The sequence below is a fragment of the Corylus avellana genome, chromosome ca1 (assembly GCF_901000735.1).
Source record: "Corylus avellana chromosome ca1, CavTom2PMs-1.0".
NCBI classification, from domain to species: domain Eukaryota; kingdom Viridiplantae; phylum Streptophyta; class Magnoliopsida; order Fagales; family Betulaceae; genus Corylus; species Corylus avellana.
In genome coordinates this window covers 41711399-41728665 of record NC_081541.1, presented here as the reverse complement: position 1 = coordinate 41728665, position 17267 = coordinate 41711399, and the positions used below count along the sequence as shown (strand labels likewise).

The following is a 17267-nucleotide window of genomic DNA, read 5'->3' as shown; positions in this document are numbered from 1 at the left end:
TTTGTAGTGTAAACTATGTAGGCCTTTATGGTAGATTTTTGTTGCTCTCTAACCTTTTCTGTGTGGAAAGGTAATACACTGGTTTATTGTTTGTTGTAATCTAAAGGCAAATTTCGGTATACAACTAGGAATGAGGAACTTTGTTGTTTGTTGGGTGTTGATAAGGTGATTCTGGTTTGCTTGGTTGGTTTTTGGGGTTATTAATGTTTTTTTGTTGTCTTGTTTTTTTCCCCTATTGTTATGGCCTGCAATTTGCTCTGTTTTGATGGCTTTGTTTTTCTACTCTTTTTTTTTTTTTTTTTTTTAGCTTGGTTGGTTTTGGGTACATATACCTCACGGATTAACCCCTCCATCCCCTCCATCTGATCACAACCGAACTTGGTGTGTGGAGAACAATTTGGAACGTTCTATCAATCCCATTAATTTGAAGGCACTCTTTTATCTGTGTAAAAGCATCATACAAAACTAGTTGCCCCTTACTATTCACTATGAACAACTCTCCCCTTTTCCAAAACCCCAGCGGCCTTTTCAAATCCGTTGAGAGTCCAATGGTAGCAAGTCTAGTCCATGATTCCTTCACACCAAATTCGAGCAAAACCCATATCTCCAAATCACATTTTGGATTACCAGAAAAAAGCCAAAAAAAGCAACATGCCCATTTAAGACGGTTATAGTACTACTTCTCTCCCGGTAATCTAAGAGATCCGGAAGCGGCGTTGTTCGTAACACCTCATCACTAAAGTCAAAAACAGCGATGTTACAATCTGACAACCACCAGATAAAGACCCCGTCTAACGCCACAGTCCGCGAATAGCTTTGACGAAGAAAAGAAAAGATCGTTGATCTGGATACGTCAAGCACTCTCCAAGATCCGCCGCTTATGCTGTATACTTCCAAGAAGCACCTTCTATGCCCTTTTTGAAACAGATTCTTGGCATCCAAACATGCCTAAGAGAAATTAGAGACAGACTATGATGAACTTTTCTGCTTTTAAAAAGGAGAACTTGTTCCGACTCTCCCAAATCTTGCAAATTGCTACTTGACTATAATTTTATTTTATTTTTTTCAATTTTTTCAAAACTATAAAAACCTCCATAATTATCCTCTAAAAAGCCTCTAATTATACAACACCATTGAATGGCACCTGCCCGGTACGACTCTATCAACAAACCATTTTCAATGCACCCTTTTGAGTTCTTGTCAATGTTATAACTTATGGTAAAAGTGAAGAGAGTGGCGAGAAAGATAAAAAAAAATTGGTAAGGAGTACTCTGCTTTTCTCTTTTGTTTTCTGTTCTTAAAATAAAAATGTTAACAACCAATTTAAAACATAAAACACTCAAAATTAACCTGAACACTCTCACAGTATCCTTACGATTGAATCCAAAGTATAATCACATGCTGATGTCAACAACAACAGTTCAAACTTAGAAAATATCATCATGAGAAACAATTTTTTTCAATGGTTATGAATTGAAAACGATGGCAAACAATAGTCCTGTAGGGAGACAGCAGGGAAACACAACACCATACAAAAACATAAAAACATATCCACAGCAAGATAAAGTCAAACCCAGAGAGTCAACACAAAGCACTGGTCACCCAAGAGAAAAACATTTTCAGAGAAATCCAAAGATAAAATAAAATTGCTGTTGGCCAAAGAGGGGTAAAAGCAGAAAAAGAGCACAGTTTAAGTCTTAACATGTAAGACAATGTCCTAAAAAAATGCAAATAACATCCCTGTTTTGAAAAATGTCAAATCTGATTAGCAAACTGACAGGCAAAACATTATGATAAGGTTTTTCTTCGTCACAATTTGCTTCCCCCTTAATAGAAGCTTGAAAAGAAAATGTTATGATGGTTGTCTCAAGAAAAATAGAAATGAAGAATCCAAATGCTATTCAGTAGAAATAAAAAAATAAAATAAAAATAGAAATAAAGGTTCCAAGAAAGAAGAAAAAGGCAATGAGGAAAATAACTTGAAATTTACCAAGTCATAACAAACAATTCAACTGTTTCAACTAAAACACAAGTTCTTTTGGAGGATTCCCATATTTTTGTCACAGATAGGGCAATGATGAATCTCATAAATAACAGAGAAGACAGTAAAACAATGACATGGAAGAACAATAATATTTTCCACCTATGACGCTTGTAAAAGCTCCAGAAAAATCCAAACATAAAGTCATTCCCTATTTTATATTATAGTAATTTTGAATGTGATTTTCCAAACCCTATGGATCCAATACCTCCTTAAAAAGTTCAATCAACCATGTTCAAACTAACCAACCAATGGATAATTTCAAAAAATAGCATTTCTCTACAATTTGGCTCACAATATGGAATGCTTCTGTCATTTCACTGATCTGAATTCTGCATAATACCATTTGCATATGAAAATGCATGCATCAAATATCAGAACTTTGATTGATACACATATCAAACCTACCAAAGCCAACAAAATGGCTCCTAAAGAAAATTTACAGTCAACATTAGTACAAAACATACCTACCCAAAAGAAAAACTTGGAAAACAAATACCTCACGGATTAACCCCTCCCTAGACCGCAACAGAACTCTTGGTGTGGAGAACAATTTGGAAAGATCTCTTAATTGCATCAATTTGAAGATTCTTTTTTGTGCGTGTAAAAGGATCATACAAGACCAACTGCCCCTCACTACTCTCCATGAACAACTCCCCTCTTCTCCAAAACCCCAATGGCATTTCCAAACCCATTGGGAGTCCAATGGTAGTAAGTCTAGTCCACGATTCCTTAACACCAAATTCAAGCAAAACCCATATCTCCAAAGAACATTTTGCATGCATCCCAGAACCAGCAAATGCCAACAAAGTGACATGCCCGTTTAACAAGCTTATGTTAATGCTCTCCCAATAACTCGACAGACGAGGAAGCGGCATCGTTCGGAACACCTCGTCGCTGAAGTCGAAAACAACGATGTCATGACCCGGCATCCACCAGATAAAAGCCCCATCTAACGCCAAGGTCCCGGAACAGATCAGAAAACCAAAAAACATGGGCACCTCCAGGTCAAGCAGTCTCCAAGATCCGCCGCTTAAGCTGTATACTTCAACGTATTTATTCATATGAAAAAAGTTCTCTATACCCTTCGTTTGAAACTCGATTATAAGAATTCTCACCACCTTGAAATCGTTAGATCTCGAGTCGAAACCGAACCCCAAACAGGACCCAAATACATCACGCACGCGAAAAGTCACGGGCGGAAGAGCCTTGAGCCCCACCGATGGGGTGGCCGGATTCCAGAGATAGACGTCACTGGTTCGGAACTTGTGAAGGCATAACAAGCCCTTACAGGAGGCGACGAGCTTGAGGGTATGAGGGATCTGGTCCACAGAATCCAGGGTCTTGTAAGAGAGAAAAGAGAGCACTTCCCTTTTTGTAATGAATTTCTCCGTGCCTTTCACGAGGAGGAGAAGGTGATTGGGAGTTTCTTGGGAAATCAAAATTGAGTAGTTGAGGGGATTATGGGAGAAGAAATCTGGGTTTCCAATCATTTCAAGCCAGGATTTGGAGACGCACCTGAATCGGATTAGGGATTTTGGAGGCACCCTGCAGAGGATTTTCAGCATCAACTCCTCAGGCAAATAGGTTGACATTTCTCCCAAATTCTGCTCCCTGCTTCCCTCCTCTGCTACGCTCTAAATAAGCTTTCGAATACATTTTGCTGACATCATCTTGCTCCTCAACGTGTTCATCAATGCTACCTTCGTCATCACCATCATAATGAGGTGGACCAGCACACGAACTGTGGGGCCAGATGTATCTTTAGATCAATGGAGAAACAAAGTAAATGTCAAAATACTCATAAATAAATAATAAATGATATAAATTTCCCCCATCAGAGAAAATGGTGGAAATTTCTTCTAAACGATTCTAATAGATGTCAAATAACCTCATGTGATATGAAATTATGATTATTTTCAGTTTAAATAAATTAGATTCGGTTAGTTATATTGGAGGATATTTTTGTCCTCTTAAAAAATGAAAAAAAAAAAAAAAAAAAAAAATACCCCTCACATATAACTAACTAACTAAATATTATCCCGTTCAAATGAATTGGAGATGATCTTATTCGATCCCATCACAGATTCTAAAATATTAGATTCTGATATTTTAAAATTTGAGTTATCCATTACATCTAACAGTTCAAATAAATGCAAAGATTTGTGTGTTACCAACACAAATGGGTTTGGCATGTTAAAAACTAAAATTAAATGTCTCGTAACACTCAAACATCTGCATTTATTTAGACAGTTAGATACAATGGAAGGCTCACATTTTAGAAAATCTGAGAATCTCATATTTTAGAAAATCTGAGAGAATCTCAATCATGTGACATGCACATATATTTTTTTTAACATTCTTAACCATCATTTATTATCCTTCTACAAACCTAGAATCCAAACATTAATTTTTGAGGAACCCAAATATGTTAAAGCATTCACATTGGTTTATATATATATTTATTCAAAATGGCTAATCAAAACTTACTTTATCTAGTTTATCTAATGAATTTTAAAAGACACCACACATTCGATTATCTATTTCTTTTATCCGTATCATTTAAATTTTATTTTGGGTTAAATACTATTATAGTACATGTGGTTTGCACCAAAATCAAATAACCACCTAAGTTTTCAAAAATATCGCAAATGGTACTTGTGGTAAACTAATAAACCCACTTGGTACTCTGTCAAGATTCCATTAAGTTTTTTAACGGAACGCCACATCACCCTTACATGTGGGCGTCATGTGGCGTGATACCTGAATTTTTGGATGTCACGTCATATTTTATTTTATTTTAAAAAAAAAACACTGGGGTGGCCGAACCACCCCCAGGCCGAACGGGGTGGGCGGCCACCCCCTATGGGCCACCCTCTATGGGGTGGTTTGGCCACCCCAGCTTCTTTTTTTTTTGGATATTTTTTTAAAAAATAAAATAAAATATGATGTGGGAGCCAAAAACCTAGGTACCACGCCATGTGGCGCCCACGTATAAGAATGATATGGCTTTCCGTTAAAAAACTTAACCGAATCTTAACAGAAGTACCAAGTGGGTTTATTGGCTTACAACATGTACCATTTGTGATATTTTTGAAAACCTATGTGACAATTTGATTTTGGTGCAAACCACAAGTACTGAAATAGTATTTAACCATTTTTTTTAAAAAAAAAAAAAAATTATAAGGATTGTATTTTTCATAAAGATCTTATTTTTCAACTTTTGGAAAAAAGAGATGTGGATAGAAATAGTAGGAGAAAATTTTCGAAAAAAACAGGTGTAGAGAGAGAAATAGTATATTAATGAGATGGATGCGTGAATAGCATATGTAGCGGTGCATTGTTCACAAATGCAACAAAAATGTATTTTGCATTTGAGATACATAATCCGATGTATAGGATTTTTTAGTGTTATGCTTATCTATTTTAAATAAAAGTAAGAGATGACTAAGCCATTGTGAGTCCTCTTAGAGGATAGTTGACATTTATTAGAGTAGACTTGAAGGAAATTTCCTTCGAACCAATTTGAATGAAATTTGTATCTAATAATAAATTTCTCACCATTTTATCCACAGAAAAATTTCATAGGTGAAAGCAGAGAGATTGATAATTTTGAGGAGATATTGTCATATTGACAATTAGTTAGGAGTTTGATAGAAGTATGAACTTTTTCAAGAAAAAAAAAAAAAAGTTTTAAAGTAACATAAAAATAAAAATAGTTTTGATTTTTGATTTTTTGGTTTTGAATTATTTGTTAGTATTTTTGTCCTAAAAAAAAAAAAAAAAAACCTATAAAAAACAAAGATTGATATATTATTTGTTCGTACAAACTATTGTTTATTATTAATGTTAGAAATTTGTTTGTTAAGTCATTTAATGTAAAACTTTCAGCGAATAAAAAGGAAGAAAACAAATTAGAGAGATCAACATAATAATATAACCATTTTATTAGAATATAAAAGACCAATGACCCAAAAAATAAAAAATAAAATTCTTTGGAGAGATTTTTTTTAACTTACTCTTATAAGTGACAAGTGTCATTCAACATGTTTGAATTTCTCAAAAATCAATATTTAAATTCTAAGGTTAATACAATGGCAATAAATAACTGTTAAGAATATTAAAGAAAACGTCTAAAAAGTACACTTGACATTTATTAGAATAAGTTAAAAAAAAAATTCTCAAAACTGGAAATTTATGTCCCCAAAAAAAAAAAAAAAATTGCTATAATAGAGACTTTTCATGGCCTACTTAATGTTCAACAATTTTTTTTTTTTTTTTTTCAAAAAAAACTAATGTTCAAAAAAAAAAAAGCCGGGGGGGTGGGGGGAATTACATTTATTTCTCTCAATGTACCACCTTTATTGCAATGTTATTTTAATATTTCAATTTTGTTAATGTATCCCACTAATCATAAATGCCTTGCATTTAAAAAAAAATAAAAATTATAGTTTTTTTGGTTTTTGAATTTCTTTAGGGATAAATGCAAAATTGGTCCATGTGATTGGCCTAAATTATAAATCACTCCCTTGGTATAACGAATAATTTATAGGTCCATATCGTTGGCCTAAATTACAAATCAGTACTTGTGGTAAAAAAATAATTTATAGATCTTTAGGGTAGGCCAAAATAATAGTTTACTACTTGAAATCAATTTTGTTAGGTAACTTAAAAGAATTCATTACTTTGTCACAAAATACCCAATAAAAACGTGATAATATGTGTATTATGAATTTCTAACTTTAAAAAATGGCAACTAGGATTTTTTACATCATTTTAGGACGCCATCTAAAATTACACATCAACCCTTACTCCACGTCATACTGTTACCGGAAATTAACATATTCTCTTCTATCTCAAAAATTTTACTCCGTATGTAACCCTTCCTCATTTTCATCTTCCTCACCACAATTTGGAAGTATTTTGCAAGAATTTGACAGTCGCATTCTATAAAGTAGTATGATGTGGAGTAATGGCTGATATATAATCTTAGTTGACATCCTAAAATGATGTGGAAAATCCTAGTCATCACTTTTGAATGTCGGAAATTAACACGTATCACGTTTTTAATTGGGTATAACATGACAAAGTAACAAATTTTGTGAATTTACTTAACAAAAATTAATTTTAGGGAGTAAACTATTATTTTGGCCTACCCTAAGAACCTATAAATTATTTTTATAACATAGAGAGTGATTTGTAATTTAGGCCAACTATAAGGACTTATAAATTATTTTTTTATACCACATTGAGTAATTTGTAATTTAAGTCAACCACATGGACAAATTTTACATTTATCCTAATTTTTTATTTATAGAGGGTGATATTATTATTTTTAGTTGTGGAAATGAGACATTATAACTCAATGGTAGATTAATAAATTACATTAATTAATTCCTCTAAAATACTGATGAGATATTACAAATTAAGTGGTAAATCGAGGGCTAAGTGTTGTAGTCTCTAAAAAAATAAGAGAAAAAAATGTATATCAAATAAGAAAGAAACGAAATAAGGAATAAAGTAATTTCATCAACATTCTCATGAACATCAAAAGATGCAGCACTTCCAACAATTTTTCTTAAATTTAGGAAATGAGTAGTTGAAAAATTCGTATAACACAGTTCGTAGGAAATTAAGAAGCATGCTAAGTACTCTATGATGTTTTCCGAGTGTCCTATGTGAATATTATTTTTTTAAAAAGTAAAAAATTAACTAGGGGACATGCACAAGTCAACCTCTTAATTTAATTTTAGGTAAAAAAAAATTACAAATAAATAAATAAAGGCAAAACTCTTTCTTCCTTTGGCGGCCTGCACAAAGAGAAAGACAACTCTGGACTTGTCCTTTTGCGTCTGATTGTTGCTCCTCTAATCCATCCATCTTCTTCTTCATCATCATCATATGGATGTATCTTCAGATTAATGGAGAAACAAAGTAATGTCAGCAAACCATTCAAAAAAAACACATAAATAAATAATAAATTTCTCACAACTTTACCTGCAGAAAAATTGTTATTGGTGAATGTGGAGGCGATCGTTTTATATAATTTTGTTCAAAGCATGGAAAGGCAGACGGTAGTCTTTGCAAACAAAAATATCTGCAATTTATACTGCAAGTAACAATTGGGGTATCACTTTAAAAAACTTATTTGGCATAGAACATCACTAACTGCAATGCAGAAAAAGCAATGGCAATGCATTTTAATGCTGGCTTTACCACAAAATAAAGAAATAAATAAAAAATCAGAATTCAATATTGAGACAAATATGAAAAACAAGAAGGCAATTTGGTGAGAATATACGTTATCTGAGCAAATTTTGACTTCTATGTAGTCGGAATCATTCGAAATGAGTCTAAGAGCTTGTTTAAAATTGTGTTAAGAAACTTAAAAATTACTTTTAGTACCTAGAAAGATGTGCCAAACAAAAAACTGACATGTTTAATAAAAATTTTCAAAATAATAAAAAAAACTTTTTTATTCTAAAATGAGCCAAAAGGCCCAAAACGCACTTTTGAAAAAGCTTAAAAATTAATTTTCTTTTTTTAAAAAGTTCTTTTTTATTTTAAAAACTCTATTTCTTAACGCAATTCCAAATATATTCTAAAAGATGTTCAAAGACCTGATGACCAAATTTCCATAATATAATACAATTAGATATTGATCACAGAAGACGGCACTCTCTTGATTTCCCATGTAGAAGATTTCCATCTTTAGATTTCCTTTGATATAAAGTATTTTTATAGAAAGAAATTTTCTCCAAATCAGTCTGAATAAAATATCCTCCAACCAATTTTTTTTTTTTTGAAACAGTTCAATCTCACTCATTGATAAACGAGCATAAAGCTCAATGACGTATTACATTCCAGATTCATACAAAATCCGCTAACCTATGACTAATTTTTAAATTAAACAACAGATATGCGCCAAATAGACTCAAACCAATGCGTAAATAGCTCTTATTCTTAGGCTCTTACTCCCCGGCATTGAGGGCAGAGAACCCCAAGCCAAAACTCATTCTCCTCGACCTGTAAGCCAGGATAACATTCACATCTACGACCCAAAGGTCTGGACCAAATCAACTACCTCGAAGGGCATCAGGTGGGTAGATCGAGAGAGAGGACCGAGCATTATTGCAAGCAAAAAAATAAAATCGATACAGGGAAACAAAACAAGACAGAAAGAACAAAGAAAGGAAAGCCAGACAAAATTACAGGAAAATAACCAACCTAAAAAAGCACAGTAAGAGGATGACAGCAACCGTAAAGAAGAGCAGTTTGCGCACTCGCTAGAAACTGAAAACAAAAGGGGGCGTTAGAAGCTCATCGCGGTGGGGGGAGCGAGAAAAAGGCCCATCAGAGGACGGTGGGTGGCAGAGCAAGCGCAGAGGAGATCGGCGGCGCACTCAAACAGATGGAGAAGTTTGAGTGAAACCCCATGAGCATCATCCACAAAGAGTACCTAAACAAGCAGAAACAACAAAAGCAAAAACAAAAAGAAACAAACATAAACTCTAGCATAAAAGAAGAAAAGGAGAGAATACAAGAAAATAAAACAAAGAAACAAGAAACCCAAAACAGAAACCACGTCGGGGAGGAAGGTTGCTAGAGGAAAATGGCCGGAACGCGAAGAACTCGGACGGAGCCGAAGAGGGGAGGGGCGAGCGATGACGTGGGTTCGGCAAGGGCAGAATATCGGGCAAAGAACGGCTGATCCAAAAGCCTAGAGCAAAAAAATGGACCAAAGGAGGGGGAAGAGGCAACGAGGAAAGGAAATGAAAAATCACCTTAAGAGCTAGGAGCATCAGGTAAATAGGCTAGCTCGCTAAGAGAAAAAGGGCGATGGGAGGGGAGGAAGGAGGCAGAAGAGGGAAAGGAGAGGAGGGCCGGAGGGGGAGAACAAAGACGGCACTCTCTACTTAGAGATGAAACCCTAGCAAAGGAGGGACGGGGAGAAAAAAAATTTTGTCTTATGCTAGGTGGATCCTTGAAACCCTAGTCATCCTCCAACCAATTTAAAATAATGTCTAAATGTCTTTAAATATTTAAAATGCACATTAAATTCTTAACGTCATTAATAACCGTTTATTAACTTAGACTAAATTTAATGTGTCTTTTAAATGTTTTATAGACACTCGACAATATTTTAAATGGAAAACTGGGATCTCATCTATATTGAAATAAACAGCCTTTGATCAATAATATTATCGGTTTCTTCTCTGTATCAACATGTGTTGATTGTGTGTGCGTTGAGAACGTGCGCAGCTTCTCACTTTCGTGCCTTTTTATTGGGTTTCATATCCACTTCTTGTGTCGTAATTTTCAGGGTGTGAAAATATCCCAATTGTTCTTTGTATAAACATAGTTAATGTGATTAACAACGTTTTCTTAATCTTCTTTATGGTTTTTGAAAGTATAATTTTGACAAACATAAACATTAATTAACTCTGTTGAACTATACTGAATGGCTGAAAGTCTGTTATAATAACTGGACACAGCATTTTACATTAATCCAGCAATAAGATTGAGGAGAGTCTTTGTACACTGCTATGTAGCTTCATCAATATGGCTGCAGTTGATCAATCATAATAATATATATATCAACGTGCCCCTCTCTTGAGAATCCAAATTTTTGGAAAACAGATTCAAATTCGTGTCACAATATCGAATCCTTGTGTTATTTTCACCGATCTGAAAAATTTGCATATGGAAACGAATGGCATCAAATATCAGAACTTTTTGTTGATACATACATATCAAACCTGGAAATTTACACAGAAATGTAACACTCAAAAGCAACTATATTAGTACCAAACAATCAAGAAAAACTTTCAGAACTAGAAAAGGCCAACAAAGTGACATTCGATCTTCCCAAACTTCAACTATATTATGGTATTGTTCCGAAAAAATGAAAGGAGATATACCTTCATGAAGAAGAATGGCATATATATATATATAAACAACCTTTTATTTATTGCAGTAGAAGGTCTTTGATGTACTGAAACTTCTTTTCTCTTCCTGAGGAGGCATTTAGAGGCATTAAAGACTATTTATTATTGTTGTTATTGAAGGTAGATAAATGCAATTGATCAACAGTTTTTGTTCTTTTTGTTGCTGTCATTTTTCACCTAGACAAGAAACTCACGGATTATAATTGTTGGGGATACAAATCTCACCATACGTCCCACTTCTTTTTGCGTATGTTCTTTGTTGTTGTTGTTGTTTTTTTTTTTTTCTAAAAAATATTGAATGTTGTTTCTAAATTACTTTGATAACACTTTTAAGGTTGTTTCCAAATGACCTTAAGACACAATTAATGAATTGTTTTTGAGCCTATATCGAGGGCCAGCTTTTCACGTGGTGCAAGCATTGCGAAAAGACGGTACAAATTGGAATAATATTGGCCTTATCATTGATGATGCAAGAGGAGCATTGAGCTGTCTACATAAATGGCGCATATCCGTGTGAGGTGCAGTGGCAATGAAGCAGCATTGGCTCACGAAGGAAGCGCTTTCTCTCAGTGATGAACATAGTAGCCTCTTGGAGGGAGTTTCCCTATGTATCTTTGATATTGTTTCTTTCCAACATTGTATCTAAATGTTTTCTATATATATGAGATGCTTGAATGTTTTTTTTTTAAAAAAAAAAACATTTCTCTACATATTTTTCTAAGGATTCGGCCATATCAATATGACAAAATGGCTGCACATGTCTAATCATAATAATCACAGAGCTCATCTCTACAGAATCCAAATTTGTCGAAAACAGATTCAAATTTGGTTCACAACATTGAATCCTTGTGTCATTTCACCAATCTGAACTCTGCATATATAGAAACATTTGCATATGAAAACCAATGCCATCAAATATATATATATATATATATATATATATATATCAAGTCAGCTAAAGTCAACAAAATGACTCTAAAAAGAAAATTTACACAGTAATGTAACATTCCTACCCAAAAGAAAAATACCTCACAGATTAACCCCTCCCTCGACCGCAACAGAACTCGGCGTGTGGAGAACAATTTGGAACGTTCTCTCAATCCCATAAACTTGAAGGTTCTTCTTTGTGTGTGTAAATGGATCGTACAACACCAATTGCCCCTCACTATTCACCATAAACAACTCTCCTCTTTTCCAAAACTCCAGTGGCCTTTCCAAATCCATTGAGAGTCCAATTTTGCTAAGTCTAGTCCACGACTCCTTAACACCAAATTCGAGCAAAACCCATATCTCCAAATCACATTTTGCATTCATTTTAGAACGAGAAAAAGCCAACAAACTGATATGCCCGTTCAACAAGGTTATAGTATTGTTCTCATCACGATAATTCGATAGACTACAACCATCCGGAAGCGGCGTTGTTCTTAACACCTCGTTGTTGAAGTCGAAAGCGGCGATGATATTCTCCGGCACCCACCAGATAAAAACCCCGTCTAACGCCACCGTCCGCAAACTGTTTTCAAAAGCGAAAAAAGCATCAAGGTCTAGCAGCACTCTCCAACCGTTTTCAACACCAGAAAAAACATCTATGTCAAGCACTCTCCAAGATCCGCCGCTTAAGCTGTATACTTCCACGAAACTCCTTATACGCTTTGTTTGATGTACAAATGTTGGTAACTTGATTATACGAATTCTCACCACCTTGAAATCATTAGATCTCGAATCATAACCAAATCCCAAGCCAGACCCAAAGACATCACTGACGTGATAAGGAAGACGGTGGGTCAAGGGCGGGAGAGGCTCGAGTTCTACTGATGGTGAGGTGGGATTCCAGACATAGACGTCACTGGTGAAGTAACTTCCGAGACATAGTAAGTCATTGCAGGAAGCGATGAGTTTGAGGCCAGGAGTAAGAGGGGTCTGAGACACAAATTCGAGGTTCTCGTAAGAGAGAAAAGAGAGCACTTCCCTTCTGGGGATGGAGTTTTCTGTGGCTTTGATGAGGAGGAGAGGATGATTGGGATTTTCTTCAGTGGTGGTGAGAATGGAGTGGTAGAGAAAATCTGGGTTTCCTATAATTTCATGCCAGGTTTTGGAGACGCACCTGAATCGGATTAAGGATTTTGTGGGCAGTCTCGAGAGTATCTTCACCAACACCTCCTCAGGCAGATAGGTTGACATGATCTTCCCAAACTTCTGCTCTGCTTTGCTCTGCTCTGCAGCCTCTGCTTCACTCTGCTTAATGCTGTGCTATGATCTTCCCACGATTGAGCCATGATTGTGTTATGAACCAGCTCAGTTGGCAACAACAAAAAGCATGCTCTTTTGCGTGTGCTTTTTTTAAAATCGTATAATGGAGGATCTTTCTTTTTCAAATAATGAAAAAGCAAAAGAAAGCTTGCACTCAAAACTCAAAAGAGAGGCTCTTGGCTCTTCTTCCCCTCCGAAGACTTGTACGTCCACTTTTATACAATTATCGATAGATGATTTGCTGGTGGGAAGTGGGTGTGGATTTATTATATATTGATTGTTTTATCTCTCTTTTCCTAAAGCAACGACCATGATTGAATTACTTATTCCTTTCCTTTTTGTTTGGTGCAATGACAGGAAATGCATTTGAGTGTGAGAATTAAAATGTAACATTTCTCTTTTGATTATAACTTCCATAGACATATGGTATAAACAATGCATTTTCTGTCCTCCTGTAAGAGATAGACACTTATGGTCTATTTGAGATTGCAGTTTTAATAAGTGTGATTTTAAAATTTGTATTTTTAAAAATTATATTTTTGAAATCGCTACTTTTTAAAATCGCAAAGACATTTGATAAAACATGTTAATAAGTATTTTTTTATCAAATATTTACTATGCAAAATCGTGATTTTGATTTAAATTCGCATTTTTTCAAATAAACACCCTCTAGTCTGCTTATAGTTGATTTTTTTTTTTTTTAAATTAAGTGCCTTATAAATCGAAATGTCAAACACCTTATGTTTTGCGATATCTTTTAAAAACGCAGATTATTCTTGTAAAATCGCAATTCCAAACACACTCTTAAGCCTAAAACAACATAAGTAATTAAGACAAAAATTCCCTCTCTGACGCACCTCTCCACTGCCCACTTCGGCATCTCCGCTTTCAACCACTCCTCCCCTCACTCCAATATGCTGCCCACGCGCCCACGTGTGACCTTCACGCTCCGGCAAGTGGATCTCACGAGCCGCCGTGTAAGATGCAGTCTTTTGTTAAGGGTTGTTTTCCTCCACTGTTGCAGTTGTTGTTGAGCTTTTTGTTGTATTTCTCTTGTTAACTTTCTTTTGTATTTCTGTAGTTTCTTTTGGTTTTTACCACTCTCTTTGTTTCAAGTGGGTCACTGTCTCCCGGTATTTGTGTGGTTTGATGCAGTTGAGGAGACTTTTGTAGTTGCTCGGTTTTCAACAATATCTTTCCCTCAACAACCACTTCAACGTTGTTGTTACTGTTACTGCTTGGAGCTCCTCAAGGTGTCCCTTTGCCATCAGTTACCATCTTGTGCGACCTTTAGAAAGGTGGATCGTTAATGGTCTTTTTAGGATCTTTAATGGATCCATTGTCTATTGTTTAGTTCTACCTTTGTATTGCCTCTTTTGTTTAGACTTTATTGTTGGGGCACCTATCCCCGTTTGTGATTGTTCGGTCCCTTATAACCTTTTTCTACATGTTAAATAAAAATAAAAAATAAAAAAAACAAAACTATGTCACTTGTGGGCTTTGTGCGTTGTCTTGGTGGGAAAGCCGTGCGAAGGTAAGAGTCATAACAGTCGTATTAAGAAAATGAAGCAATGAGAGAGGTTATGCAGCGATGCCTGTGGAGCTTTACAGAGAGAAAATGCTTGTACCTCCTCCAACAAAGAAACACCTTAGCTTCTATCCTCCAGCTCCATGCTTTTCTGCTCCGCAACGCGCTTGAAACCAACGTTAATCTCCTCACGAAGTTCATCACAACCTGCGGCTCTCTCTTGGCCTCCCGAAACCCACTTGCTGGCATCCACCACGCTCGCCGGGTGTTCGATCGTCGACCCAACAGGGACGATGCGTTCCTCTGTAACTCCATGATCAAAGCCCATGTGGGCATGCGCCAATTCGTTGAGTCTTTCACTCTTTATAGAGATCTTAGGAGGGACACGGATTTTGTTCCCGATGATTACACATTCACAATCTTGGCCAAGTCTTGCGGTTTAAAGATGGCCATTTGGGAAGGTCAAGAGGTTCATGGTCATGTTGTAAAAATTGGGTTTGGCTTAAGTTTGCATGTAGCAACGGCTCTGGTTGATATGTATGCGAAGAATGGGAACACGGGCAGTGCAAGAACGTTGTTTGATGAAATGACGGAAAGAAGTGAAGTGTCGTGGACTGCTCTCATTTGTGGGTATGTAAGGTCTGGGGATATGAGTAATGCAAGGTTGCTTTTTGATCAGATGCCTGTGAAAGACTCGGCAGTGTTTAATGCAATGATTGATGGTTATGTCAAATTGGGAGGGATTGGCTCAGCTCGAAATTTGTTTGACGAGATGCCAGATAGGAATGTGGTGTCCTGGACTAGTATGATTTATGGGTATTGCCATAATGGTGATGTTGACTCTGCTAGGTTGCTATTTGATGCCATGCCGGAGAAGAACTTATTTTCATGGAATGCAATGATTGGTGGGTATTGCCAAAACAAACAACCTTACAAAGCATTGAGATTATTTCAGGAAATGCAGTTAACCACATCATTTGAACCAGATGAGGTGACTCTCGTAAGCATTCTTCCGGCGATTGCTGATTTGGGTGCTCTGGATTTGGGCGGCTGGGTTCACAGGTTTGTCCGGGAGAGGAAGTTCGATAGAGCAACAAATGTCTGCACTGCACTTGTCAATATGTATGCAAAATGTGGTGAAATTACAAAAGCCAAAAGGCTTTTTAACGATATGCCTGAAAAGGAAGCAGCTTCTTGGAATGCTTTGATACATGGGCTTGCAGTCAATGGCTGTGCCAAGGAAGCATTGGAGATATTCTCGGAGATGCTGCATGAAGGATATAAACCAAATGAAATAACCTTGCTTGGTGTTTTGTCTGCTTGTAACCATAGTGGTCTAGTGGAGGAAGGGAAGAAGTGGTTTAAAGCAATGGAGGAATTTGGGCTTACCCCAAAGATTGAGCACTATGGTTGTATGGTAGATCTTCTGGGGAGGGCTGGGTGCTTGGAGGAAGCAGAGAAGTTAATTGAGAACATGCCTTACAAGGTTAATGGGATAATCTTGAGTTCTTTTCTATTTGCTTGTGGATGCTCCAGGGATATTATGAGGGCTGAGAGAGTACTAAACAAGGCAGCCAAAATTGAGCCATCGAATGATGGAAACTATGTGTTGTTGAGAAATTTGTATGCCACTGAGGAAAGGTGGGGAGATGTAGAGGAAATTAAGGGGTTGATGAGGAGGAATGGAGCAAATAAAGAAGTAGGCTGTAGCGTTATTGAGATTGATGGTAGAGTCAGGGAGTTTGTAGCAGGGGATAGAGTGTATCCGCAGTTGGAGGCCATGCATATAACACTGGAGCACTTGGGGAAGCACATGAAGGGACAAATTAATTTAAAGTAGAGGAGAAAGAGTGTTGAGGTTCTTCTGGGCTTGGGCAAAAGCACATGCTAATACAATTATACAAGTTCATCACATAAAATTCATGAATCTTGGTTTCTTCCACAAAAATGGGAGAAGTGCCTGTAAATATGAGCAAAAAACAACAGGATATGGTAACAAGTATGAGGTTTCCCTGCCTATGTTTTTATGTTTGGACCAATGCAAAGTTTTGCCACCAAGTGGGATTTCCTGTGTCTTCTTTCAGTCCCCCCTCCCCTTTGATCCATGAATGAAAATTTCTTAATCCTGTAACATTACCAAGATTATGCTTATCAAAAATGATAAATTAAATTAGTGTAATTTAAAAATAACGATTTTAAAAAGTGCGATTTAAAAATCCGCATGCATTTTGGAAGTCATATGATAAATCTGGTTTTTCAAACCTGCGTTTGGGTTTGCGATTTTACAAAGTACGATTTTAAAATGCAATTTTTTAAAACGCAGTTAAGAATTTTGTAAAATCACAGTTTAACTTTTAAAATCATACAAAAAAAAAAAAAAAAAAAAAAAACCCTAATTGCTTGCGACTTGAAATCATGTTTTTTGCATTTTCAAATTGCAATTTCTTAAAAACAAAACATACTCCCATTCAATATAATAGACAACAGTAGAAGATTCCTT

General features: G+C 35.9%; 3 protein-coding genes across 3 annotated transcripts; 1 reads left to right on the top strand and 2 right to left on the bottom strand.

Moving 5' to 3' along the window:
* Positions 1-2413: 2413 nt before the first annotated feature.
* On the bottom strand, positions 2414-3774 carry LOC132190238 (F-box protein CPR1-like). The gene has a single exon (XM_059605166.1). It carries the CDS (start codon positions 3634-3636, stop codon positions 2560-2562), a length of 1077 nt encoding a protein of 358 aa, XP_059461149.1. The 5' UTR covers positions 3637-3774; the 3' UTR covers positions 2414-2559.
* A 7980-nt stretch (positions 3775-11754) lies between these two features.
* LOC132167664 (F-box protein At3g07870-like) lies at positions 11755-13405 on the bottom strand. The gene is made up of 2 exons (XM_059578677.1): positions 12018-13405; positions 11755-11860 (listed from the first exon to the last, which is right to left on the bottom strand). The coding sequence occupies exon 1, from the start codon at positions 13168-13170 to the stop codon at positions 12019-12021; it is 1152 nt and encodes a 383-aa protein (XP_059434660.1). The 5' UTR covers positions 13171-13405; the 3' UTR covers positions 11755-11860; position 12018.
* Positions 13406-14738: 1333 nt separating this feature from the next.
* LOC132165188 (pentatricopeptide repeat-containing protein At2g44880) lies at positions 14739-16891 on the top strand. The gene has a single exon (XM_059575679.1). The coding sequence runs from the start codon at positions 14811-14813 to the stop codon at positions 16605-16607; it is 1797 nt and encodes a 598-aa protein (XP_059431662.1). The 5' UTR covers positions 14739-14810; the 3' UTR covers positions 16608-16891.
* Positions 16892-17267: the final 376 nt, after the last annotated feature.

What these genes read in the sequence shown, in the direction of transcription:
- LOC132190238 (XM_059605166.1), bottom strand. Translation starts at nt 3,636, where the DNA reads ATGTCAACCTATTTGCCTGAGGAGTTGATGCTGAAAATCCTCTGCAGG.
- LOC132167664 (XM_059578677.1), bottom strand. Translation starts at nt 13,170, where the DNA reads ATGTCAACCTATCTGCCTGAGGAGGTGTTGGTGAAGATACTCTCGAGA.
- LOC132165188 (XM_059575679.1), top strand. Translation starts at nt 14,811, where the DNA reads ATGAGAGAGGTTATGCAGCGATGCCTGTGGAGCTTTACAGAGAGAAAA.